We start from the raw sequence: 27469 nt of genomic DNA, 5'->3' as shown, positions 1-27469 counted from the left end.
CATCTTCAGGAACTAGGTCCTGGATGTGGCTGCTTCCTCCCCACCCCTTCATGCTACACCCCTTCTATTTCTATATGCCATAGCAGCTTTCATCATGCTCTGCAGTCTCATTGGTGATGCTTCGTGATCTATGCATTGTCTAAATGATATTATGAGGTCTAGGGCAGTGGATGGGTTAATGCTAGTAGCCCTGGTGGTCTAGAACAGTGAGCTTCACGTTCTCACCCCTTCCAGGGTTCAGAGTTGTCCCTGTAGCAAGATGGGAAATGAAACTGAGACTAGAATGAACAGACATTCCCCTCCCACATAGACTGCTTATAATAGCCCATACTCTTAGACAGACTGCTCTCCATGCCCCTCATCGCCAACAGCCTGCTCACTTCTCTCATGCAGACTGGTCTCCATTCTTCCTCTCACAGACTACTCCCCATCCTCCATCCTTTCTCATAGACTACTCCCTATGATGCCCCTTACTCTCTCACAGACTGCTCCTATAGGACCCCCCTCATAAAGACTGCTCCCTAAGACGACACCTCTCACACAGACAGCTTTCTCACCATTCATCCTCTTCTCTTACAGACTGCTCCCTATGGCACCCCTTCTCACACAGCCTGTTTACCTATGGCATCCCCTTTCACATTGATTGCTCACCATGTCCTTTCCTGCTCCCTATAGCACCCCACCTCACACAGACTGCTCATCATAGCAATCTTCTGCTCTCCATGCCCCCTATCATCCAGACTGCTCCCCTACTCTCTCATGGACTGCTCCCTGTAGCACCTCTCCCATCCCACAGACTGCTCTCCACGCTCTCTCTATCAGACAGACTGCTCCCAGTATCCTCTACTCTCTTACAGACTGCTTCCTATAGCACCTTTCTTTAACACAGACTGTTCTCCATTTCAATTTTCTGTTACACAGACTACTCCCCATGCCCCCTCTCTCACACAGACTGCTCCCCATGTCCACTCCCAGTTACCCATGTCATTGATTGGCTTCTTTGCGCTTGCTCACAAACTCGTGCACAGGTAAAGTAAAACTGTACACTAAACCACTGATTAAACAAGTTGGTCACCTGCACATGGCACAGGCGAAGGTCCACAGGTATGACTCTTCACACCCCTACACAGAAACATACTAGGCCTCCAATTCTGTAATCTGCACTACAATGTACCATTTATAATACTAATGTCTTCTTATGTGGCTGAGGGACCTTTGAGGAATCTTCATGCACCAGGACCTGGTGCGACTACTTTCTCTTCACCCCTTCTACCAATATATACCATACCAGCTCTCAGGGTGCTCTATGGACTCGCTGGTGATGTCTTCTAATCCATGTATGTCAAAAGGACCCCTCTTGGCCATCGCGTGCCTCTCAGCAGTCGCCTCTTGAGTTCTTTTACTCCATGTCTACTAATCCCCCTGTGTTGCTATATTAGTCTGAGTGGCTGGAGCAATCCCAGCCCTCCATCTGGGAGATTAATTCCCATTTATCTTCTTAAGTCTGTGCTCTTACTCCCACTGACCGTCCTTTATTTGGCTGGAAGTGGCTTTAAAGAGGCAATAGACAACACAAGAGTAGAAGTTCATGGAAATGTGTAGGGAGGGGGACGGTGGTGGAGTGGCTTCCAAATGCTGTATGTAATTTGGGGAAAGGAGGGGGGTGTTCTGTGACACACACATTGTAAATTGCTTTCTTGTGCTGTTTGTAAGTGCTGTGGGATGTAATCTCACTGTGAGCCCCTCCTCGCTGGCTCCCCCTCCCACACGTGCAAAATCCACTAGGTTTCAGACCATCCTCTCCTACTAGGGGTCTGACTCTTCTACATGAGAGAGGTTGGGATACTAAACTCTTTCACCATCTCTTCTAGCCCCAGTTATCCCTTTGCAGCTCTTCCTTTTATATGCACACACAAGATGGATTTGCAAAAATATCCCTCCTGGTTCCGTCTCCTGCTGATGAGTTTCTACATTGGATTTGTCCTCTGCTCCAGGAAGGCTATTACCCCTAGGAGACAAGGTAATGATTGCACCTAGCCTTTTGATGTGCAGTAAAGGCCTATCATATCATCTCAATGCAAACTTTACATTTGCAGATGTAGCAGAGCTGAGTTTGTCATTGGAGGCTTTATCGCTGATAATGCATTAGATTTGCTTGCAATAGATTGGCAGATGACAAACACAGCTCTGCTACATCCAGGAACTTTTACCATGCTTATGACAAAGGAAGGGATGGTTGCATTGTGTGGTGAAGTTTATATGAACTCTTGGGCTGTTACAGGCAGGCAGCTCTGGGCATCTGTGGTTAATCAGGGGCTCAAGTCTTAGCACAGAATGGAATATAAGAGACATGTTGGAGGTTCTTTGTGTGGAAGTGTGCCTTGTTAGTGTTCCCATGCAGCGGTTTCCTGTGGTGGGGGGTAGACTGGATCCTAGACTGTCAGGCTGGAGCATCCTGTTCTAGAGGTTCCGCATCTGATTATCTGCTGCTCTTCATTTTGTAACTTGTATCATTTATGTTTGTCAATGTTGTAACCAAAAAGACACTAAAAATGACAATCTGCAATTACTGAGCGGCTGTGATCTAATACATCATATGCTCCCAGGAGCCCTGATATATTCTGCAGTGATAGATACAGAATGCATTCATTCACATATGTACTGTGCCCAGAGCAACTTCCAATCCTTATATCAAGCACATACTGTACATAGAGGTAGTAGGAACCTCATGGATGGCTGAGGCAATCAGGGAATATTTCTGATTATCTATCTACCTATTCATATCTATCTATCTCAGATCTAGCTATCTATCTATCTATCTATCTCTCTCTCTCTCATATCTATCTATCTATCTATCTCTCATATCTATCTATCTATCTCATATCTATCTCTCATATCTATCCATCCATCCATTATCTATCTATCTATATCATATCTATCTATCCCTCTATCTATCCCTCTATCTATCTATCTATCTATCCATCCATCAATCTCATATCTATCTATCTATCTATCCATCCATCCATTATCTATCTATCTATATCATATCTATCTCATATCTATCTATCCCTCTATCTATCCCTCTATCTATCTATCCATCCATCCATCTATCTATCTATCTATCTATCTATCTATCTATCTATCTATCTATCTATCTCTCTCTCTCTCTCTATCTATCTATCGATGCTCTCACTCATGATGGAATATACTGCTACAATTTGTGGAATATTCAGCACCAACATGCACACTGCTAAATGCAGATTTGGATTTGGATTGAGAATGGCAGAATTTCACTGGCAATTCCACATCAGAATCCGCATTTAGCAGTGTGGATTTTGGTGTGGAATTCCAGGACAGTATATTCCGTAACGTTGTTGCAGAACATTCCATCCTGAGTAGAAGCACCCTATTCTTTCTTTCTTTTCTTTTTTTTGCTTTCTTTCTTTCGTAATGAGAAGTTTTCCAATTTGCTAATGTACTAACTATATCAATTTCTCAGCAGCGGGATTTCCCACAGAATTTCCGTCCGTGATCGCCTGCATAGGATTGCATTTCAAAATGCAGTCCTATGCAGACAGCCGCGATTTGTCCGCGTGAAAACACACGCAGAAAACAAACCGCGGCATGTTCTATTTCTGTGCGGGTCTCGCAGAGACGGAAGACGCCAGGAGCGGGTGAGCCGCAGGCCACTGCAGGGGCACGGGTTCGCATCCCGCTGCGAGAATTCTCGCAGCGGGATCCGACCCGGCCGTGTGCAGGCGGCCTATCTCTTATCTATCTATCTATCTCATATCTATCACATATCTATCTATCTATCTATCTCATATTTATCTCATATCTATCACATATCTATCTATCTATCTATCTCATATCTATCACATATCTATCTATCTATCTGTCTCATATGTATCTATCTTTCTATCTATCTATCTCGTATCTATCTATCTCCTATCTATCTATCTCCTATCTATCTATCTCGTATCTATCTTTCTATCTATCTCGTATCTATCTTTCTATCTATCTCTCTATCTCGTATCTATCTTTCTATCTGTCTCATATCTATCTATCTATCTATCTCCTATCTATCTATCCATCTCTCCATCTCTCATATCTATCTATCTCATATCTATCTATCTATCATTTCCATCCAGAGCCCAAACTATAGAATCTATTTGCCTACCTCATATCTATCTATCTATATCATATTTATCTATTATCTATCCACATCAGATCTATTTATCTAATGCCTGTCATATATATCTATCTCATATCTATCTATCTATCTATCTATCTATCATCTATTAATCTATCTAATGTCTGTCATATCTATCTATTTCATATTTATCTACTATCTTACATCTATCTAGTATGTATATCTATCTATATCAGTTTGTTCTATCTATCTAATGTCTGTCATACTTATCTATCTATTTCATATTAATCTACTATCTCATATCTATCCATCTATCCATCTATCTATCTATCTATCTCCCAAACTATAGAATCTATCTACCTACCTCATATCTATGTATCTATATCATATTTATTTATTATCGATTTATCTATTTATTGTCTGTCATATCTATCTATTTCATATTTATCTACTATTATCTATCTATCCTAGTTTCCATCAAGAGCCCAAACTATAGAATCTGTCCATCTTCCTACCTCATATCTATCTATCTATCTATCTATCTATCTATCTATCTATCTATCTATCTATCTATCTATCTATCTATCTATCTATCGTAGTTTCCATCCTACCTCAGATCTATCTATATCATATCTATCTATTATCTATCTACCTCAGATCTATCTATCTATCTATCTATCTATCTATCTATCTATCTATCTAATGTCTATCTGTCATATCTATCTATTATCTATCTACATCAGTTCTGTCCATCTATCTACCGGTATCTATCTATTTATCGTAGTTTCCATCCTACCTCACATCTATCTATATCATATCTATCTATTATCTATCTACCTCAGATCCATCTATCTATCTAATGTCTATCTGTCATATCTATCTATTTCATCTTTATTCATCTCATATCTATCTATCTATCTTTCTATCTCCATATCGTATAGTGAGAAGTTCTGTAAGTTTTTGGTATTCTTTGTACTTCATCATTAGGTGAAGTCCTTGATTTCCGCAGCTTTAGTCTGGTGACAGCTGCTGGTATAAGTAGATTATTCTCATTGTCCCGATATTTTGCGTTGCTGGAATGTGATGTTCGTCTGACTTGAGGAAGTTGAATTAGCGCTGGAGTTATAGGGATTTGAAGGGAATCTGCATTGTTTGTGTGTATTTTGCACTAATTGGCCATTGTCACTTGCTAAGAACTTCGCCTACCACTGTGATGGCAATTACTTCCCAGTACAATGGCAGGAGGTGAAGCTTCATTATGACACCAGGATGTCCAAGAAGTTATTGCACTACAGAATGCATCTCCCTACACCTGTGAGCAACAGAGCTGAACTCAAGTGCCATTCACAAAATCTTACCAGGATAAGATTAACCCCTTCCTACATTGCACTGTACAGGCATGGGGCATGCCTCCCAAACTTTGATCAGTTAAAGGGGGGACAAATGTAATAGTGCACAAATTTTTTGACAGGCTGCGCCCCTTTTATGCTAAACCATGCCACCCTCTGTATCCCGCAATTCTGCCCTTCAGTGACCTCCTCACACAAGAATAGAACTTGCAATGTGTGATATCTCACAAATCGCACAGCACACGGACAGGGTGTTTGTGTGCTATACAAAATGAGTTGTGCCTGAGGTTTTAGTGGCCCCAATAGTAATAGTGACCTTTGTAGTGGCCCCAGTAGTAATAGTGCTGCGGTAATGGTCTCACAATTAATAGTGACCCCCATAGTGGTTCCAGTAGTAATACCATAGTGTCCCCGTTAGCAGTCCAAGCAGTATTAGTACCCCCGTTAGTGGCCCCAGTAGTAATAGTGACTCCCATAGTAGTCCCAGTAGTAAATGTGCCCTTGTTAGGAGCCCCAGGAACAATAGTACCCCTATTAATAGCCCCAATAGTAATAGTGCCCCTGTTATCAGCTCTAGCAGTAATAGTGATCCCCCATAATTGTCCCAGTAGTAATAGTGTCTCATCAGCGGCCCCAGTAGTAATAGTGCCCCATTAGAAGTCACAGCAGTAATAGTGAGCCTCATAGTGATCAAAGTAGTAATAGTGCACCTGGTTAGCGGCCCAGTAATAATAGTGCTCCCAGTAGTAATAGTGCCCCCATAGACGGGCCCAGTAGTAATGGTGCTCTCCATAGTGATCAGAGTAGTAATAATTCCCCCTGGTTAGCGGCCTCAGTAATAATAGCGCCCCCTGTAGTAATAGAGCCCCCATTGGCGGGCCCAGTAGTAATAGTGCCCCCATAGTGATCAGAGTAGTAATAATGCCCCCCGGTTAGCGGCCTCAGTAATAATAGTGCCCCTGTAGTAACAGTGCCCCCATTGGCGGGCCCAGTAGTAATAGTGCCCCCATAGTGATCAGAGTAGTAATAATGCCCCCCCGGTTAGCGGCCCCAGTAATAATAGTGCCCCTGTAGTAACAGTGCCCCCATTGACGGGCCCAGTAGTAATAGTGCCCCCATAGTGATCAGAGTAGTAATAATGCCCCCGGTTAGCGGCCTCAGTAATAATAGTGCCCCTGTAGTAACAGTGCCCCCATTGGTGGGCCCAGTAGTAATAGTGCCCCTGTTAGCAGACCTAGTAGTTTTAGTGCCCCCATTAGTGGCCCCAGTAGTAAAAGCCCCCCCATTACTGCCCCTGTCACCTTCTTCACTGCCTCTCCGCTCACTGTCCCTTCAGGTCCCACTGATCTTCCCTGGCCTCAGTCCCGACATCCTGCCACGTGAAGGCACATGACTGCTGCAGCCAATCACTGGCCTCAGTTGTGTTAATGTTGATGCTTCCTGCCACCCAGGACTGCGGGACAGTCCAGCAGAATCCGGGACAGGCATGGTGTAGTGATCAGGGGTGCAGATAAAGTCCCACTTACCACATAAGGAGACACCTGTATTATGAATAGCACATGGTAGGTGGGGGCCCTCATATACATTTTTCATTGGGGCCGAGGAACTTCCAGTTACGCAGCCCCTCCTGTAACTCTGAGCAGACGGCACTAATAGTGTATCTTCGTTATTAGACAGTTCTTCGGGCCGTCATGAACTTTGACGGACGGTTGAAAAGTCAATAGATTCTCAGCGTGGAGTTCACAGCGCTCCTCCGAGCACACAGACTCGCATTATGCCGCCACATTGCAGCTGTCTCAATGCAAGTTACAGAAATAGCCCTGATATATTCACCCGTCTTTCCAAATAGCGCATTATTTTCTTGAGTGCTTTTTGCTTGGTATGAATCGCTGGCATCTGTCATTGAGGTGGATTGTGCCTCAGCACAGCACTGATGAGAAGCCATTACTTCTCTGCATACACCTACCATGAGATGGCAACACAACCTAACCATATGGGGTGGGCAATACAGCTTGGGGGTCATTCACATCAGCATCGGAGGTTCTGTGCGAAGCAAGCTGCGCTATTTTGTGCTGTAAACTCCGGCAAAATGCTAAACTGCTCGTTAAAAATTGAACTGGCCCCCAATAGAGTCAATGGGGAATTGTTCGGAGCTGTTTTGTTCCGTCATGAGATGGAAACTTTCGGCTAGAGGGTACAGTCTTCCTGATTCCTGAACGCAGCAGGAAAACGGAATCCCCTAATGCTGATGTGAATGAGCCCTTAGTCAAGCATAATAAAAAGTTGTGTAACTTTCTAGTATACATTGGAGTATACCCAAATTGTGGGGTCAAAAAGTTGAAATTTTGGCAGAAGTGCCAAAGTTGTGACTTATCTGAAGGTATGCGCCAGCCCTCAACGCCTTTTTAAAAAGTGGGCACGGCTAAGCTACGCCAGTTCGTAACTGCGCACTTTAATTAGACCACTGCGCCTAACAGGCTGATATGTCCTGTTCTGTAGAGAAAACATCTCAGCCATCATCTCATTATCATAACCAGCAGGAATGCAATGGAAGGCGATACCTATATATACACATAACACAATATCCACCATTTACAATAGGTGATGTCACAGCTCACCTCCTACCACCTCCCTGCACAGGTCACACAGCATGCCCACAGAGCTGTCCCATAGACATCTATAGGAAGTGATCACAACTCACCTTCTCTCTGCACATGTCACAGAGCATGCCCACAGACGTCTATAGGAGGTGATCACAGCTTACCTCCTTCCTGCACAAGTCACAGAGCATATGCACAACACTCCCTCCCTGCACAGGTCACAAAGCATGCCCACAATGATCCCTCTTAGAAGTCTATAGGTGATGGTCAGAGCTCAGCTTGTCCCCCTCCCTGAACAAGTCACATAGCATGCCCACAGATCACCCCCATAGACTTCTATAGGAGATGATCACAGCTCACCTCTTCCCTGCACACGTCACAGAGCATATGCACAACAGTCTCCCATAGAAGTCTATAAATGATGTCAGAGCTAACCTTCTCCCGGCAGAGGTTATAGAGCATGCCCACACAGCAAGTCTATAAGTGAGGCCGCCTGCAGACGAGCGGGTCGGATCCGGCAGCGAGAAATCTCGCCGCGCGATCCGACCCCAGAGCCTGCAGGGACGAGCGCGTACTCACCCGCGCCTGGCGGCCCCGGCTCTTTGATGTGCCGGCTGCCGCGCAGCCGGCGCATGCGCAGACCGGAGCCGGCGGCCAGGTGAGTGCGTGCCCCGCAGAAAATTAGAACATGCCGCGGTTTGTTTGCCGCGCGAGATTTCGCGCGGCCAAACCGCGGCCGTCTGCATAGGAGTGCGTATTGTAATGCACTCCTATGCAGACTTTCAGCGGCGGAAATCCCGCGGGAAATCCCGCGGCGGGATTTCCGCTCGTCTGCAGGCGGCCTGATGGACATAGCTCACTTTCTTCCTGTATTGGTCACATGTAGAAGTCACATGAGACAGCTCGGTCTAGATAACAACGGGTATAGGTGGGTAAAGAACTGGCTCGGAGATAGAAAGCAGAGGGTGGTAATAAACGGTTCATACTCTGACTGGGCCACCAATGCTACTGGGGTGCCACAGGGTTCAGTATTAGGCCCCATTCTGTTCAACATATTTATCAATGACCTGATAGAGGGGCTGCACAGCAAAATATCAATATTTGCAGATGACACAAAATTATACAATATAATCAATGCAACGGAGGACAATGTACGGCTACAAACGGACCTGGATAAGCTGGGGGCTTGGGCAGAAAAATGGCAAATGAAGTTCAATGTTGATAAATGTAAGGTTATGCACATGGGCAGGAGAAACGGATGTCACCAATATACACTAAATGGGGTACAGCTAGGGAAATGTGATATGGAAAAAGACCTGGGGGTACTAGTGGATTGTAGATTAAACTGGAGTAACCAATGCCAGTCAGCTGCTGCAAAAGCTAATAAAGTCTTGGGGTTCATTAAAAGAGACATAGGGGTGAGGGATGAGAACATTATTCTTCCACTATATAAGGCACTTGTCAGGCCTCACATGGAATACTGTGTACAGTTCTGGACACCGGTGCTCAGGAAAGATGTTACAGTGCTTGAGGGGGTTCAAAGAAGGGCAACTAAACTAATACATGGAATGAGAGGACTGGAATACCCAGAGAGGCACCAAAATTGGGATTATTTACACTGGAAAAAAGACGGCTAAGGGGCGACCAAATAACTATGTATCAATACATGAGGGGACAATACAAGGATCTCTCCCATGATCTGTTTACACCCAGGACTGTGTCAATAACAAGAGGGCATCCGCTACGTCTAGAGGAAAGCAGGTTTCATCACCAACACAGAAGGGGGTTCTTTACTGTAAGAGCAGTGAGACTGTGGAACTCTCTGCCTGAGGGTGTGGTGATGGAAAAATTGATAGAGAAGTTTAAGAGGGCTCTAGATGTCTTTCTAGAGTGCTACAACTTTGCAAAATAAATAACCAGTGGGGTTGTTGATCCGGGTTTTGGAGTCAGGTAGGAACTCAAACGTTGATCCAGGGATTATTCTGACTGCCATTATGGAGTCGGGAAGGATTTCTTTCTCTCAAATGGACTAAATTGGCTTCTGCCTCATTGGGTTTTTGTCTTCCTCATTGGGGGTGGAAACAGGCTGAACTGGATGGACATTGTCTTCTTTCAGCCTAACATACTATGTTACTAGGTTACAGGGCATGCCCACAATGCTCCCCCATAAAAGCCTATAGGTGATGGTCACAGTTCACCTTCTCCCCCTCTCTGTACAGGTAAAAGAGCATGCTCACAACACTCTCCCATAGAAGTCTAAAGGTGATGGTCATAGCTTACCTCTTCTCCTCTCCCTGCACAGATCACAGAGCATGCTCACAACACTTTTTCCATAGAAGTCTATACATAATCGTCACATTTCACTTCATCCCTGCAAGGTCACAAAGCATTGTCATAGCTTATCTCCTCCCTCTCTCTGCACACATCACAGAGCATGCCCACAACATTCTCTTATAGAAGTCAATGGGTCAGCTTTTGTCCATTGTGTCTATGGTGCATGAGTCTGCTGTAAATCAGATTCCTAAATGCCGTTAAAGGGGTTGTCCAGGGTTAGAAAAACATGGCTGCTTTCTTCCAAACACAGTGCAATCCTTGTCCATGGGCTTGTGTCTGGTATTGCAACTCAGCTCCATTGAAGTGAATTGGAGCTGAACTGCAATACCAGAAACAACCCATGGACAAACCACATGTATGGGTGGACGTGATCTGCAAGGGTGGATTCATAACCAAGTTAGTGTAGAGTGCCTTCCACATGGATGAGCAGGCAAGAAAATACAGTAGTGGTCCGAAACATCTATTTCTGGCCCCTCCATAATGCTCATACATGTCATGTCTTTTATGTGGATGCACTGTGCAAAGTGTCTTGTCTGCTATTATGTGTATTGCACAGCTGCAGCATGCAAGAGGTTAATGTCTGAAGAGATATGTCTGGAAAAGGTAACAAGTTTGTCTAGTCACATGATGTTCGTACATTATAAGTATGAGTGACTGAGAGTGAGGTGTGGTCCTTCTACTTCAACGGCTAAGAAAGGAGGGAGAGTGCCAGCCACATGGGGGTACCTTTAACCCTCATGTGGTGAAATGATGGAAGCGGAGGAGAGGTATCCAGATTACCACCATTCTAGGAACCACCTCTGAGGAGTGAGAGGAGAAAAGGAGTCCGCCATGCAGCATCTATCACAAGAGTACTGAGTGAGTGTCAGCAGAGAGTTGTGTTCCCCTCCGGAGTTATCCTGAGTCCCGGAATGTGTGTCCAGGAGCGGAGCATCACAAATAACTTAGACTGTTCCTCCCTGACCATCTTCTAAAAGTTGTCTTCACCTGCACGAGCGAGTAAGCTGCATCCTGCAAAAGCAGAAGTAAAGTTCACCAGTCACTGCTCGTTCCTATCTGTGTGGACTCTCATCATTTTACCGCCGGAGAATCATCACTGTAAAAGGAACGGTGGCGTCACGCGTGACAACTCATCCAGTCCAATACACTTATTCAGGTAACCACCACCTGGCATTGCGTGGAAGAGTCCTAGCAGTACCTTGGCCGAGGTTCTGTGCATCCCTCCGTGGAGGAGTCTTATAATCAAGAAGGAGCCCCGCAGCACCGTGTTGTACACCCAATCATGGAGAGGAATCCTCTGCAAAGCCGATCAGACAGGTGGACCAACCTTTTCGTATCCTATAATCCGTGGAGGAGTCTGGTAGAGTCACCATGACAAGTGACACCTCTTATGCTGCCAGCTCCTCAGCGTGGGCCTTATGTCTCAGTCGCCATGGGGCACCACAACTCCACAAAAAATACCTCAAACCATAATGCTGCCGCCACCAGCTTGTATTTTTCCTGCAGTGGTTGGAGGGTGTTTGTTCTCTACTGTTTATCGTCTGACACACCAACGTCCATCCATTCGATGAAGCAAAAAGCGTGACTCATCAAAGGCGGCAACACTTTGTTAATCAGCGGTGGTTCAATTCCGATACTGCCATGCAAATTGAAGCCTTTTCTTCTGATGCACCTTTGCTAGTATAGGTGCAGTGAGATGCAGTGACATCACTGAACTATTGTAGAGACACGTCTGGTAGCCCTCTGGTTCATGTTTATGGTGAGTTGATCTACTGTAGTGTATCGGTCGGCCCTTGCACACCTTCATAGCCGACATTCACCCCTCACATCACTGGCACGTGGTGCACCGCAGTTTCCACGCTTGTTATTCCCAATGGAACCATTTGTACACTGATTATACACTTTCACCAGAGCAGCATGCGAACAGTTCACAAACTGTGCTGTTGAAGAAATATCGTCACCCTTGGCCATAAAACAATAATCATATGGCCTATCCCACACCTTATATACCCACCAAGCCAGCCCATAACACGTCACTTCCTTCATGGGCCACACGATGCTGGTGTCGAAAGTAGGAGGTGGCCATATAATGTGACTCAACTGTGTAGAAAGTCCAGGCTGTGGTTGATTACTCCGACAATAGAGAAATGGACAACCTCCTGCAATACCCAGGGCCATCAGAAATCTGGAATCTGACCTCTACCGTCCTCCATGTTATGTTTTTGAGATTTTCTTGTTTTCAGAACTGGCTAAAAGTCAGAACAAATCACTAGAGACGGATTATTTTGTAGATAAAAGAAATAGAAGAAACACACAAAACACAACATGAGATGGTTGTTCTTGGCCGGTTCTGTATCTCCAAAGGCAAAACCATAAATAAAAATACAGTAATTTGGGCTATTTTCTACAGGATGGAGGATTGTGGCATGTTATCCACTACAGCGGGCCACAGGGGATCTCATTTTTGACCTTTAGAATGAATGATTGCCTTTTTAGAGGAACTGAAAAGCTTCCTATAGCGCTGTGTTAAGATTAGGAGTTTCAAAAACTGTATAAAAGGTGAAAGAATAATCAATGACCGTACAAATCAGAAAATTTTTGAACTAAAAGAGCAAATTTCAGAAAAACTATGCAAAAAAATAGCGTCTCTCTGTGTGTTATCGAATATTAAGCTGGTAAGATACAAAATGTTACATGGTGTGATGTAAGTGACGTGGTAGCAGACAATGGAGGCCGCGGACATGTGGAAGCGGATTGTGAATTATTATGGCACTTAATGAAAGCCGGCTGTTGTCTCGGGTTTTACAGTAAAAATTCTACATGTCTTAACTTTGTTTTCATGTAGTTATGGCAGACTATATATGATGAAAAACGTTTGGTACGGTGTTAGCCAGCAGAGCAAAATGTGATTGTTCCCAGCAAGAGAAACCAAATAATCCTCTAGATATGAAACTGTTTAATAACTAACAAAAATACATGATGTTAATTCGAGCTTTCCAACCTACTCAGGATTTTAAATGCAAATTAATCACATCTATGTCTGTGCCTTGTCATAAATATATTATACATACATACATACATAAATACATGCATATACTTACACACACGGATCTATTTGATTATGCCTGGGGAAGAACCCTGAGAGGTTCGAAAGCTCGCACTAACATCATGTATTTTTGTTAGCCATTAAAAGGTATCATATCTACAGGATTACCTGGTTTCTCTTGCTTGGAACAATCACATTAGACTATATATAGTCATGGGAAAAAGGAAGTACTACTCCTCAGGCAAAGGGTTTTTGTTTTGTGTTTTACCATGTGGGCCTTCATTCAAACAGTAGGAAGATGGAACTGAACAAAACAATACTTGACTTTTCAAAAATGTAACAAAAAATTCATAGATGACATTTTCTCTAGTGGAAAAAGTAAGTGCACCCTGCCCTTTAATATCTATTAATGCTTCATTTGGCAGCAGGGCCTGGTCTATGCTACGTGTGACCCTTGCTGTCACACAGGGTGCCAGCCACCAGTATGTAGGGGGCACAAGACAGATATGGAATGGGGGCTTGACCCCCACCCCCCCCAGATTTGTGCAGGCAGATGAACTTTTTCCTCTATGTAGCAGCATCTTGTGGAGCTACATGAGTCATCCTCTTCCTGGCTCTGGCTCTTCTTCTCTGATGTTCTGAAGTGCAGCGGTCAGCCCCCTAGTGCCCGCGCAATACAACTGCTTAATTTTGCCACTGTATTTGTGGAATGAGCTTGGTTCTGGTGCTGAATTTACGTTATGAGCTTGATTTGTTCTGCATTTATGATTTTGGTTCCGGTTTTGTATCTATGTACTGAGGTTGGTTCTGGTGCTGGATTTATGTTACAAGCTTGGTTCTGGTGCTGTCTTTATGTTGGGAACTTAGTTCTGGTGCTGTATTTACATTATGAGCTTGGTTTGTGCTGTACTTATGAATTTGGTTGTGGTACTGTATTTATGTTACAGTCCAGGTTCCTGTGCTGTATTTATGTATTGAGCTTGGTTCTAGAGTTGTATTTATGTACTGAGCTTGGTTCTGGTGCTGTATTTGATATGAGCAAAGTTTTGATACATTATTTATTCAGTCGGTCGTTCTGGTGCAGCTACGCTGCTATCTTGTTACTTTCTGCACACACACAATACAGGCAGACTGCCTATCAATACAATATATGTACAGGCAGAAATTTACTAAGCCCAGCATTTCTGAAGCCAGCCTTAGTATAATCTCCCCCAGTTTTGAGCGTAAATTATACATAAATCTGTGGGCCCTGAGTGGCTACACCTTCTGCCAACAAGCCCCACCAACTTTTCAAAAAAAGGGTGTGGGCTGAAGCAAAAGACTTAAAAGTCACTAGATTTTTGCACAAGCGCCCCTTGCGCAAAACTTTGCGTCTTTTTTGTGGCATAAAAGTGGAGTAATGTTTTCATAAATGTCCCCCATGGGTTTTTTTCCTCAGGTAGCGCAAAAAAAAAAAAAATCCCACACCAGAAGCCCTGATAAAGAAACTCGGCACTGTTTGGCAGAAACAGCCTCCAGCAGGCTTTACTAAAGGCCCATTTAGTGTGGCTTTACTAAAGGCACATCACTCAAAATTTACAATGGGGGCCATATTTGTTGTTTAGCTAGAGCAAAAAAAAGGGGTTATAAAAAGCACTGTGTCAAGTGGAGGACTCGACATGAAGGTGCATTATATAAACAGCCCATGTAATACTTAAAGTTCCCTGTGGGAGTGCTGTAGGAAAACTGAACACCTGCTACCAGTTTCCTCTGCAGATTACCGCTAATCCCCAGGACTCACAGCAGTGGGACAACTTGTAATCAGCTAACTTTAGGGGTACCTATTTAATAAGAAGTTTTTCAAAAGTCAACAATCCCTTTAAGAGATTACCAAGAGTTCCTTGTAATAACCTTGTTTATTCACCCACGTAAAATTGTGGTATCCCACAGTAAAGAGTGATGGGACTCCGAGCAGGTTCACATATTTTCACAATATTACTTCAATAAATGTGATGGATGACGAGGATAAACTGATCGCATGTGTATCAATGAAACGCGAGAGCTGAGGGTCAGACCGGGAAGCGACTGCGGTGAATGACGCCAGCTCCCTCCGTGACTGGAATAGAAAAGTAAAGAGACGAGAAAAGCGGGAGAGAAAGTTTATTGTCCTGTTTGTTTCCATACTTTATTTGAAGGTTTAATTTTTCCTGTATTTATTTCCTTCCCCAGTGGGCGGATAGAAGCCTCCGCACCAGACAGGGGCTGATGTAAGGGACCCGTGATGTTACACATCTGGGTTTAATCTGATTTTGTCATGCGAGTCTACCAGCGACTAGTCATCGTCCTCAACATGTCACATTATTGTCCAGGATTATACTGTTTCCTGAAAGAGCGCCACTCTTGTTGCAGGTAGGGACAGGCGACACAGGAACCAAAGTGCGATGTGGGCACCAGGCGGACAAAGATATATGTCCACACTCATTGTAAAAAACAATCCCTCCCCTAGAAGTTGTCGCATGGATGAAACTTTCTCTGTGTGATTGCAGCATTGGTATAAGTAAGTGATTACAATATCAGAGCAAAAGCATCATTTATTGTGGAGAACTGACCCCTTGTAGGGAGGCTCTAGTACCCTGTTGTACTGCCTCTAGCTTGGATACAAGATGTGATATGGGTGGGCATGGAGGCTCTAGTACCCTGTTGTACCGCCTCTAGCTTGGATACAAGATGCGATACAGGCATGGAGTTTCTAGTACCCTGTTGTACCTCCTCTAGCTTGGATACAAGATGTGATACGGGAGGCATAGAGGCTCTAGTACCCTGTTGTACCACCTCTAGCTTGGATACAAGATGTGATACGGATGGGCATGGAGGCACTAGTACCCTGTTGTACTGCCTCTAGCTTGGATACAAGATGTGATACAGGTGGGCATGGAGGCTCTAGTACCCTGTTATACCGCCTCTAGCTTGGATACAAGATGTGATACAGGCAAGCATAGAGGCTCTAGTACCCTGTTGTACTGACTCTACCTTGGATAGAAGATGTAATGAGGATGGGCATGGAGGCTCTAGTACCCTGTTGTACCACCTCTACATTGTTTACAAGATGTGATAGGGGCAGGCATGGAGGCTCTAGTACCCTGTTTGTTCGCCTCTAGTTTGTATACAAGATGTGATACGGGCGGGCATGGAGGCTCTAGTACCCTGTTGTACCACCTCCAGATTGGATACAAGATGTGATACAGCTGGCATGGAGGCTCTAGTACCCTGTTGTACCACCTCCAGATTGGATACAAGATGTGATACAAGTGGGCATGGAGACTCTAGTACTCTGTTGTACTGCCTCTACCTTAGATACTATCTAGCTGTAGTCCCTGCAGCTTTGTTCTCTCAGCAATGTTGGTTGTGACGCATTTGGAGGCCGCATACATAATCTTTGGGACACGTCTTATGAGGCTCTGTCAGCCATCTCCTAACTTTTCTTGCAGCTCTCTCTCGCTGCAATACAATCTCTCCAGGCTTAGCACCACTCAGATGGCTCTCCATCATGCCGCTCTCTCACCCAGAGTCCGGCTCCTATGATTCCCTCCAGGACACCACAAGCCCGTGCACCTCTCTACCATCTCCAGTCATCCAGACACACCACCTAATCTCTGCACCAATCAGAAGTAATGTTCAGCACACCATAGGGAAATACACAAAATGCAGTGATACATGATGGCCATTAGAGGTCGCTAATAGGGAAAAGAAAGATTCTATAGCACAACCTGTAGTTTCCTGCCTGGCCAGAAGTATGCCAGTGCATAGAAATGAATGGGTTGGCTCTGAGCATGTGCAACAGCCTGGAGTCCTACTACAGTGTGTGCCCACAGCACATTCATTTCTACCTGTCAGTAGCCGCTAACAGACAGGGAATGCATGTGTGGTGGAACTGGTCGTCTGCTGTCATAGCCCAAGGAACGGTGAGCTGTTTGTTCAGACATGTTAGTTGGAGCATCAGTGTTGTATTCGGCTGCTCCTGACTGTGCAGCACCTGTTGGTCAGAACTATTCCGGACATCCTCCTCTGAGGAGACTTACCGGAAGTGACGTCAGATGCCAGGAGCAGCGCGCCGAGGCAGAGGCACGAGCGGGGGTCTGAGGGAGACATCGGACCAGCGGAGGAGCCGATACCGGCGCCCGAAGGTGACAGGAGCCGGCAGGAGGAGTGCAGAAGCGGAGCGGGTCTTGGAGCAGCAGCAGGAGGGCAGAGTGACAGGTGGAGTGAGCGGCCGCCGGAGCCGAAGCAGGTGCGGGGGCAGCAAACAGAGACCGGCAGCAGCGGAGGGGACCAGCGGAGGGGACCAGAACGGAGCAGCTGAGACAGGGGGGCAGAGTGAGCGGCCGCCGGGACAGCGGGTGACGTCACCAGGAGGAGTGGAGGAGCTGATAAGTATCTACCTCTGTGTGTGTTTGTGAGCTGTGTGTCTTCGGTGTATCTGGTTAATTGTGTCTTCTGTGTGTGTGTGTGTCTGGGGGTCTAAGTGTTTGTGAGGGGATAAAAAAAAAAAAAAAAAAAATTTTGTGAGCGCGTGTCAGCGGGTAAGCGTTTGCGCGAGAGCGGCAGCGTGTGAGTGGTTGCACAGAGGCAGCAGCGAGTGAGCGGTTGCAGCAGCGTGTGAGCAGTTGAGCGGTCGCAGCAGCGGGTGAGGGGTCGCAGCAGCGGGTGAGGGGTCGCAGCAGCAGGTGAGGGGTTGCAGCAGTGGGTCAGCGGTTGCAGCAGCGGTTGAAGCAGCGGGTGAGCGGAGTGTGAGCGGTTGCATCAGCGGGTCAGCTGTTGCAGCAGCGGGTCAGCGGTTATAGCAGGGTGTGAGCGGAGTGTGAGCGGTTGCAGCAGCGGGTCAGCGGTTGCAGCAGCGGGCCAGCGGTTGCAGCAGCGGGCCAGCGGTTGCAGCAGCGGGTCAGCGGTTGAGCGGTTGCAGCAGCGCGTGAGCGGAGTGTGAACAAGTCTATCTTCACTACTTCCACAAGTAAATTGTAGATCCCCATTAGGATGAGCTCCATGTCTGGCAATGTCATCCAGTGTGCTACTTGTGCAATGTATGCGGTCCTTGATCAGCCGATCGAGGGTGCATACTGTTGCGCAAGATGCATGCACGTCGCACATTTAGAAGCCCAAATTCTGGATCTAAATGAGCAACTGGCAACACTGAGAGCCATTGACAACATGGAAAGGAGTTTGCTGCTCACTGAGCAGACACTCGCTGGGGTAGAGGCGGGGGCGGATGGTAGTACGGAAGAGCAGGGGGAGCAGGCAGTCAGCTGGGTGTCAGATAGAAGGAGGCGTAGAGGAAATAGATCCAGGGAGGCTGGTCCTGAACTGGCACAACCCAACATGCCTGCAACGTTGGCAGATGAGGGCGATGCCATTACAGAGCCAGCACCGCTGCAGCACGACATGCCCTCTGAACGCCAGGGGGATGACTGCTCCAGTGAGACGGGGACGGGGAGCGCAGGGCAGGCTAGACAGGTTCTAGTGGTGGGGGACTCAATTATTAGGGGGACAGAGAGGGCAATCTGCCATAAAGACCGGGATCGTCGAACGGTGTGTTGTCTTCCTGGCGCTCGAGTTCGACACATCGCGGATCGGATTGACAGATTACTGGGAGGGGCTGGTGAGGATCCAGCAGTCATGGTGCACGTTGGCACCAATGAACGAGTTAGAGGTCAATGGAGGGCCCTCAAAAATGATTTCAGGGTGCTAGGGTCCAAGCTCAGGGCGCGGACCTCCAGGGTAGTTTTCTCGGAAATACTACCTGTACCTAAAGCCACACTAGAAAGGCAGAAGGATCTTGGGGAGGTAAACAAGTGGCTGCGGAGTTGGTGTAAGAAGGAGGGATTTGGGTTCCTGGAGAACTGGGCTGACTTTGCTGTCGGCTACAGGCTCTACCTTAGGGACGGGCTGCATCTTAATGGGGAGGGTGCAGCTGTGCTGGGGGATAAGATGGCTAGAAGGCTGGAGGAGTGTTTAAACTAGGGACTGGGGGGAGGGTAAAATGAGAAATAGTGGGGTAGCCAGTGTAACTATAGATTCGGGTCCAAGCAAAGGGAATGGGGGTCGAACAGGGGGTGGGGTTAGTACAGTTAGAATTGATAGATCAGACATAAGTACGAATAGCAACAAAACAAATTTAAAAAACAAAAAAAATGATATAAATTGTATGACCACGAATGCAAGGAGTCTGATTGGTAAAGTGGGTGAGCTTGAAGCGAGAATGACTGATGAAAACTATGATATAGTCGGAATAACGGAAACATGGCTTGACGATAAGTGCGATTGGGCGGTGAATTTGCAGGGGTACAATCTCTTCAGAAGAGACCGAAGGAACCAGAAAGGGGGAGGGGTATGTCTGTACGTCAAATCGAACTTGAAGCCGAGGCTACGGGAGGATATAGGGGTAGGAGACGAACAGGTGGAATCTCTGTGGGTTGAAATACAGGGAGGAAAAGATAACAAAATCCTGATAGGGGTCTTCTATAGACCACCAAAAGCAACAGAAGAAACTGAAAACTTACTACTAAGGCAGATAGAAGAGGTGTCAAACCGCAATTAAGTAATTATCATGGGGGACTTTAATTATCCAGATATAACATGGGAGAAGGAAACCTGCAAATCTCACAGGGGTGACAAATTCTTGAGAGTAATTAAAGACAATTACCTGAACCAACTTGTGCAGGAACCAACTAGAGGGAGGGCCATTCTGGACCTAGTACTAACTAACAAACCGGACCGAATAAAGGGGGTACAGGTTGAGGGGCACTTGGGGAACAGTGACCACAATATAATCAACTTCCAGCTGTCAATCTATAGGAAGCCTTATCAGGGAGTGACAAAGAAACTAAACTTTAGTAAAGCAAAATTTGATGAGCTTAGAACTACTATCGGTAACATTAATTGGGACGACATCCTCAAAAATATCAGTATGGAGGAAAAATGGGAAAAGTTCAAAAGGATCCTAATCGCCTCATGTGAGCAGTTCATTCCCTTTAAAAATAAAAGGAACTCAACTAAAAGGAAACCAATGTGGCTCGACAAGACGGTAAGAGGGGCAATAAACGAAAAAAAGAAAGCGTTCAAACTACTAAAGCAACAAGGCAGCGAAGAAGCACTAAAATCATACAGGGAAAAAAACAAAATATGCAAAGATAAGATCAAAACTGCCAAGGAGGAAGCAGAAAGACGGATCGCAAAAGAGAGCAAGAACAACCCGAAGCTATTTTTCAACTACATTAACAGCAAAAGGATTTGCAGGCAGAGCGATGGCCCTTTAAAAAACAATGCAGGAGAAATCATTGATGATGACGAAGGGAAAGCAAATCTACTAAACAGTTTCTTCGCAAGTGTATTCACAAAAGAAAAGGAAATGCCACACGAGATGCAGGGGAATAAAACGAACCCCTCACAAAACATCTCATACCTAACACAGGAGGAGGTGCGGAAGCGTCTAAAGAAAACAAAAAATTGATAAATCGCCGGGCCCAGATGGATTACACCCAAGGATACTAAGGGAACTAAGTGACGAGATAGCTAGGCCGCTATACCTAATATTTCTAGACACTATCAAGACCGGTGTAGTACCATTGGATTGGCGCATTGCCAACGTGGTTCCAATTACAAAAAAGGGAGCAAAAGTGAGCCTGGAAACTACAGGCCAGTAAGTCTCACTTCAGTAACGGGAAAAATTTTCGAGGGGATTCTGAGAGACGCCATCGATGAGTACCTCAAGGAAAACAAGGGAATAACTCCTCACCAGCATGGATTCATGAAGGGTCGCTCATGTCAGACAAATCTGATCAGTTTCTACGATGAAGTAAGCTCTCAGCTGGACCTGGGAGAATCTATTGATCTTGTATATCTGGACTTCTCTAAAGCCTTTGACACCGTGCCACATAATAGGCTAATATACAAAATGAGGCAGCTCGGACTGGGCGAAAACGTGTGTAAGTGGGTAAAAAATTGGCTCAATGATAGAAAGCAGAGGGTGGTAATAAATGGTGCGTACTCTGATTGGACCATAGTTGCTAGTGGGGTGCCACAGGGTTCAGTTTTGGGCCCCACTCTGTTCAACATATTTATCAATGACCTGGTAGAGGGGCTGCACAGCAAAATATCAATATTTGCAGATGACACAAAATTATACAATATAATTAATACAACGGAGGACAATGTGCGGCTGCAAACGGACCTGGACAAGCTGGGGGCTTGGGCAGAAAAATGGCAAATGAAGTTCAATGTTGAAAAATGTAAGCCTATGCACATGGGCAGGAGAAACGGATGTCACCAATATTCACTTATTGGGGTACCATTAGGGAAAAGTGATATGGAAAAGGATCTGGGGGTATTAGTGGATAATAGACTGAACTGGAGTAACCAATGCCAGTCAGCTGCTGCAAAGGCAAATAAAGTCTTGGGGTGCATTAAAAGAGGTATAGGGGCGAAGGACGAGAACATTATCCTTCCATTATATAAGACACTTGTCAGGCCTCACATGGAATACTGCGTACAATTCTGGACACCGGTGCTCAGGAGGGATGTTGCGGTATTGGAGGGGGTTCAAAGAAGGGCAACTAAACTAATACATGGAATGACGGGACTGGAATACCCAGAGAGGCTATCCAAATTGGGTCTATTTACTCTAGAAAAAAGAAGGTTAAGAGGGGACCAAATAACTATGTATAAGTACATGAGGGGACAACACATGGATCTCTCCCGCGATCTGTTTACACCTAGGACCACGACGGTAACAAGAGGACATCCGCTACGATTAGAGGAAAGTAGGTTTCATCACCAACATAGAAGGGGATTCTTTACTGTAAGAGCAGTGAGACTATGGAACTCTCTACCAGAGGAAGTGGTGATGGCAAAATCTACAGAGGCGTTTAAAAGGGGACTTGATGTCTTTCTGGAGAAGAAGGATATTACAGGATATAAATATTAGGTGAAGTGTCAATCCGGGTATATAGGCAGGTAGGAACTATTAGGGGTTGATCCAGGGAACAGTCTGATTGCCATTAGGGAGTCGGGAAGGAATTTTTCCCCCAAAAGGGCTAATTGGTTTCTGGCCTTGGGGTTTTTTGCCTTCCTCTGGATCAACAAAGTAGGATAGACAGGCTGGACTAGATGGACAATGTCTTCATTCAGCCTTACATACTATGTTACTATGACCCCTTTCAGTGAGGAGTTGTTTTCAGCCCCAGGATCCCCTGGATGTTTTTTCTTGGCCACACCATGCTTGGTATACACTGCACACTGTTATACGTGGTTGTCATTGAAATCCTGGCCCGTCTAGCGCCGATGACCCGGCCTCATTGGAATCACTCAGATTGCTGGATTCTTCCATCTAATATGGATTCACACTGAAACTGATGAACGGAAAAGTTGTCACATCATTTTATTCCATACTCTGGGGCCACGGCTCTAATTTTCATACAGGGTAGCGCCAGTCGGGAGAGGGCCAGGGGTCTAATAAAGGGGTCAGTCACTTCATGTAGGATGTCTGTAGTGTGACTACCTCTTTAATGACCATCCCTTAAATTCTTGATATTTAAAATCATGATCGTATCCTGAAAAATTCATTTGGACATCTGGTTTAGAGACAGGAGTTATCTTCACAGCCCATGTGTGTGTTCCTCTCCTAAGAAGTCCCAATTGCATTCCAGGAGAGAAGTGTCCAGGCAGATGACATCTGCTGCGACCACCCAGAAAAGGCTCATTAAAGCTGATTAAAAAGCCATAAACAAGTTCTTCTTCCAAAGTAAATATCAAGATTGTGTTAACCAGTAAAACTACTCACAGACTGCTGAAGTCAGCAAAAAGGTCTCTGGGAACACCATTAAATTCCTGCAGTGCCCCCGCAGGGGACATAAAGAATTACACAGCTTGCATTTAAATAAATGAGATTGTAGGGTGACAGACCTTCAAATCCTTCATCTACTGGACTCCAAAGCTTAAGATACCTTTACATGGGACCATTATCACCTGAATTTTTACTGGAAATAGCAAATTTGGGCAATAATTGTTCTGTGTAAACACGGGCGCCCGACAGGGAACTGAGTGAGAAATTCCTCACCTGTCGGAGTCTCTTAGTTTTTGGCAAAACTAAAAAAACAAGTGGCTATTAGATCACGTAAACAAGAGCCGCTCAATGTTTGAACGACTACTGTTTACCATGAATGGAGGCGGCCGGAAGGATCCTGGTATAAGCACAGAAGCGATAATCAGGCGGTAGTCCATGGGATGGCTGTCAGTCGTCCCGTGTAAAGGTATCCTTATAAGGAACAGTGACCTTATCTGATCCACTACTAGGCCACATTCAGACAGCCGAGATTCTTGGGCGCAACTCGCATCATACAGCACATGGGTACTCCAATTGGTAATAGCCATGTAAGAAGCCTCGTAGGCTGTAATGGGTCTGTGTGCCGTTCGTGAAGTACACAGACAGCACGTGGAAGTTACTTTTGCCCATCTGATTGGGCCCTTAATATGGATCTATGTGGTCTTGTCTATGATGGGGACAGGTCTAATCTACTTTTAGCCCAAATGCCAAAATAATACCTAACAGAATATACAGTGGCCTTTTTTTCATGTTAGAGATTCCCATAAAATTGACCATAACAGTTGATCGGAACTGTCCAGTTTAGAAAAGCCATTATTATATACCCTTAGGGAATTTTGAGGGAGGTCCTGTGTACCTCCCAGCCCACGTCCGTGTGTCTGACTGTCCATTAACATACCTGAACCCAGGAGTGTTGCTATTAGGGGGCAGACATAGCTGAGGCACTGGTCCTAAGGGGGCCATATAAGAAGACACCAGTATTATAGATGGCATATGGCTGGTGGCAGGGGGTGTCCTGTTTCAGATTTTTCATTTAGTTCCAGGAGCTTTATTTACTTCCCTGCAGTAACCCAATGGGCGGGCCTATAACTTTCATTTACAGCAGTTCGACCAAAGGTACAACAGCGGTTGTATAATAAAATCCTTTCCATATATCCAGTTAGGACATAGGGGATGTCATGGGAATGTCCCGCTTATGACATCCCCTCTATGAGCCAGAAGGGGGAGTTGACTTGCAAAAGTAGCAACCACTCCGATGGGCTTACATCACATGAATGGCTATTGATCTTAGTAGCCATTTTGTAATAATACATTTCCTCACCATTTTATTGCATGTAGGTCTATATGGTTGGTGAGGCTTCCATCCTATCTATGGGAACTCATTGGGGTCCCAGAGATAGGATGGAGGCCCCACCAATAATATAGACCTACATGCAATGAAATGGTGAGGAAATATTGCAGTCACGTATGGTAGAGTTAGTTATGCAAGACCCCCACATGGAAGAGATAGCCAAGAGCCACTCTCTTAAAGGGGTTGTCCCGCGAAACAAAGTGGGGTTATACACTTCTGTATGGCCATATTAATGCACTTTGTAATGTACATTGAGCATTAATTATGAGCCATACAGAAGTTATTCACTTACCTGTTCTGTTGCTAGCGTCCTCGTCTCCATGGTGCCGTCTAATTTTCAGCGTCTAATCGCCCGATTAGACGCGCTTGCGCAGTCCGGTCTTCTTCCTTTCTGAATGGGGCCGCTCGTGCCGGAGAGCGGCTCCTCGTAGCTCCGCCCCGTCACGTGTGCCGATTCCAGCCAATCAGGAGGCTGGAATCGGCAATGGACCGCACGGTGCACCGCATGGTGCACCGTGGGTGAAGATCCCGGCGGCCATCTTACTTAGGTAAGTAAGAAGTCGCCGAAGCGCGGGGATTCGGGTAAGTACTGGCCGTTTTTTTTTTTTATTCCTGCATCGGGTTTGTCTCGCGCCGAACGGGGGGGCTATTGAAAAAAAAAAAAAAACGTTTCGGCGCGGGACAACCCCTTTAATCCTTTCCAATCTACTGACTGACGTCTCAAGACATTATGATTTAAGGCTGTTCAGCTCCGATGTTGGAAGACGTCCATTGGGGTTCTCTTACTGTATATTGCCAGCCTCTCTGCTGTCGGAGTCTATCCAACGTGTCACCTCTTGCAGTACTGGCTTTAGCCAGCATATAGCGCTGTTGTGTAACGGCAGAAAAAGAGTAATCCCCCTAGGAAAACCAGGATACAAATTGGATTGGAAAGGGTTAAGACGCCCATACACCTGCATTAGCTATCGGTTTGATCCACAGCTATTTCTCCTCGCTGAAATCAGTAGGTTCAGACAACTATTGTCTAATGTGTATAGAGGCCAGTAGAATTCAAAAGACTGAGTCACATGCATGAGTGGCCCCTCTCCATCTATTGTCAGATAGGGCCACCAAAGACTCATTAAAAGGACCTCCATTTCCCCAGTAGGTGGACTTCCCAAAGGTGTATACATTATTTTACTCATATTTAGACTGCTGGGGATGAAACTAGAGAATAGTGGGAATACAGGAAGCTTCGGCCTGGGCAGAGAGGGTGGGTGGTTGTGATACCATTTATCTTCCACTGAAATGACCCAGAAGACGGAAATACAGTAAACATGCTTCTGGGGACAAAGGAAAGCGTCTGAAAACTAGGACTGTCCGATTGGATCGGGGATGACTGGAAGGCATGAGATTATGTACTTCATCTGACTTCTTCACTGGCTTGTCCCTTCCACCCTATTTATATAGCCCAGGTTTCTTCATTTTTCACCCCTAGTCCCAGTGCCGACCTTAGGTTAGATTCTACCCTTTGCGGAATTTCCTACCATAAGGAAAAAATGATACATATTTCACTGATAGGCAGTCTGTCTGTATTCTGCTTGTGCAGAAAGTAACAAGATAGAAGCATAGACATACCAGAACAGCTCCGTAAATAAATACTGTACCAGAACCAAGCTCAGAACCTAAATACAGCACCAAAACCAACCTTACTACATAGATACTAAAGCAGAACCAAATTTAATACATAAATACACCAGAACCAAACTAAGTATATAAATACAAAACTAACCTCAATATGTACCTAAACTAAGCTCATCACATAAATACAGTACCAGAACCAAGCTCAGTACATACATACAATAGCAGAACTAAGCGATTGTGTTACAGGAGCAATGATGGGCTGACAGCGGTGCCTCAGAACATCAGAGGAAAGCAGACAAAGCCCAGTGGAGGAGGATTCATATAGCTACACAAGACGTTGCAACAAGGCGGAAGGACATCATCTGGCTAGGCGGACCTAAGGGAGGCGATCGCCCCCAGCCTACATTTGCCTGATGCCCTCCCTACAAGCTGGCGGCCAGATCCCTTTAGGACCACACAGGTTGTACATAGCTAAGACCGTTAATGGGGTAAAGATAGGAAATGTTGGGCAGATTGGAAGATCCAACCTGGGCAGGCAGCGTGGGTGATGGCAGTCCCCTTTATCTTCTACAGAGGTGGTCACAAAGGAGGATTTAAATACAATTGAAATTGGCATGCCTTTGCCTGAAGTTCAGGACTGTCCTGCTGGATGTGGGACAGTTGGGACCCCTGGTATTAGGGACTTCTCACTTTTGCATAGACTCCCCCCCCAACTTATCTGTACAGAACACGTTATCTCACTTCATGGTCCAAATCCTTTATCCTGGCAAATACGAAAAGGCTTTTCAGTGCCTCGATGGGTAGGTGTTACGATCGTGTGGGCAATCTAAGCATGGGGCCCACACAATCGTGACCAAAGGGGACACAGAGCAAGCTAACACAGAACTGACACAGGGCACAGATCACACAGCAAGCTTGCAGGTAGCAGGTAGCTCCAAACAGTACAAGACCAGCTTCAGACTGACCAGCAGCTGGATTTATATGTGAGCACAGACCCAGGGGATTGGCTAGCAGGAAGTACCACACCCAGCCAGCTCAATCAATTAACCCTATGAGGGCTGTGCTGCTAGGAAGCTTAGAACTACAGATCCCAGCAGCACACGTAACAGTAGGAAGCACTTGCCCTGCCAGCCCAAACAATAGATCTGCTGCCCTCCATC

The 27469-nt window shown here is 45.6% G+C and overlaps 1 protein-coding gene across 1 annotated transcript in view; it reads left to right on the top strand.

Moving 5' to 3' along the window:
• Positions 1-1807: 1807 nt before the first annotated feature.
• Positions 1808-27469, top strand: part of EGFLAM (EGF like, fibronectin type III and laminin G domains) — a 118113-nt gene continuing 92451 nt past the window's right edge. The window contains exon 1 of the mRNA XM_066602407.1: positions 1808-2020. Within this exon, the coding sequence (XP_066458504.1) occupies positions 1828-2020 (193 nt within the window). The 5' untranslated portion in view covers positions 1808-1827. The remainder of the gene's footprint in view (positions 2021-27469) is intronic.

The sequence above is a fragment of the Eleutherodactylus coqui genome, chromosome 5 (assembly GCF_035609145.1).
Source record: "Eleutherodactylus coqui strain aEleCoq1 chromosome 5, aEleCoq1.hap1, whole genome shotgun sequence".
NCBI classification, from domain to species: domain Eukaryota; kingdom Metazoa; phylum Chordata; class Amphibia; order Anura; family Eleutherodactylidae; genus Eleutherodactylus; species Eleutherodactylus coqui.
Note: the sequence above shows the minus strand (reverse complement) of the source record. Positions and strands in the feature narration are given on the sequence as shown.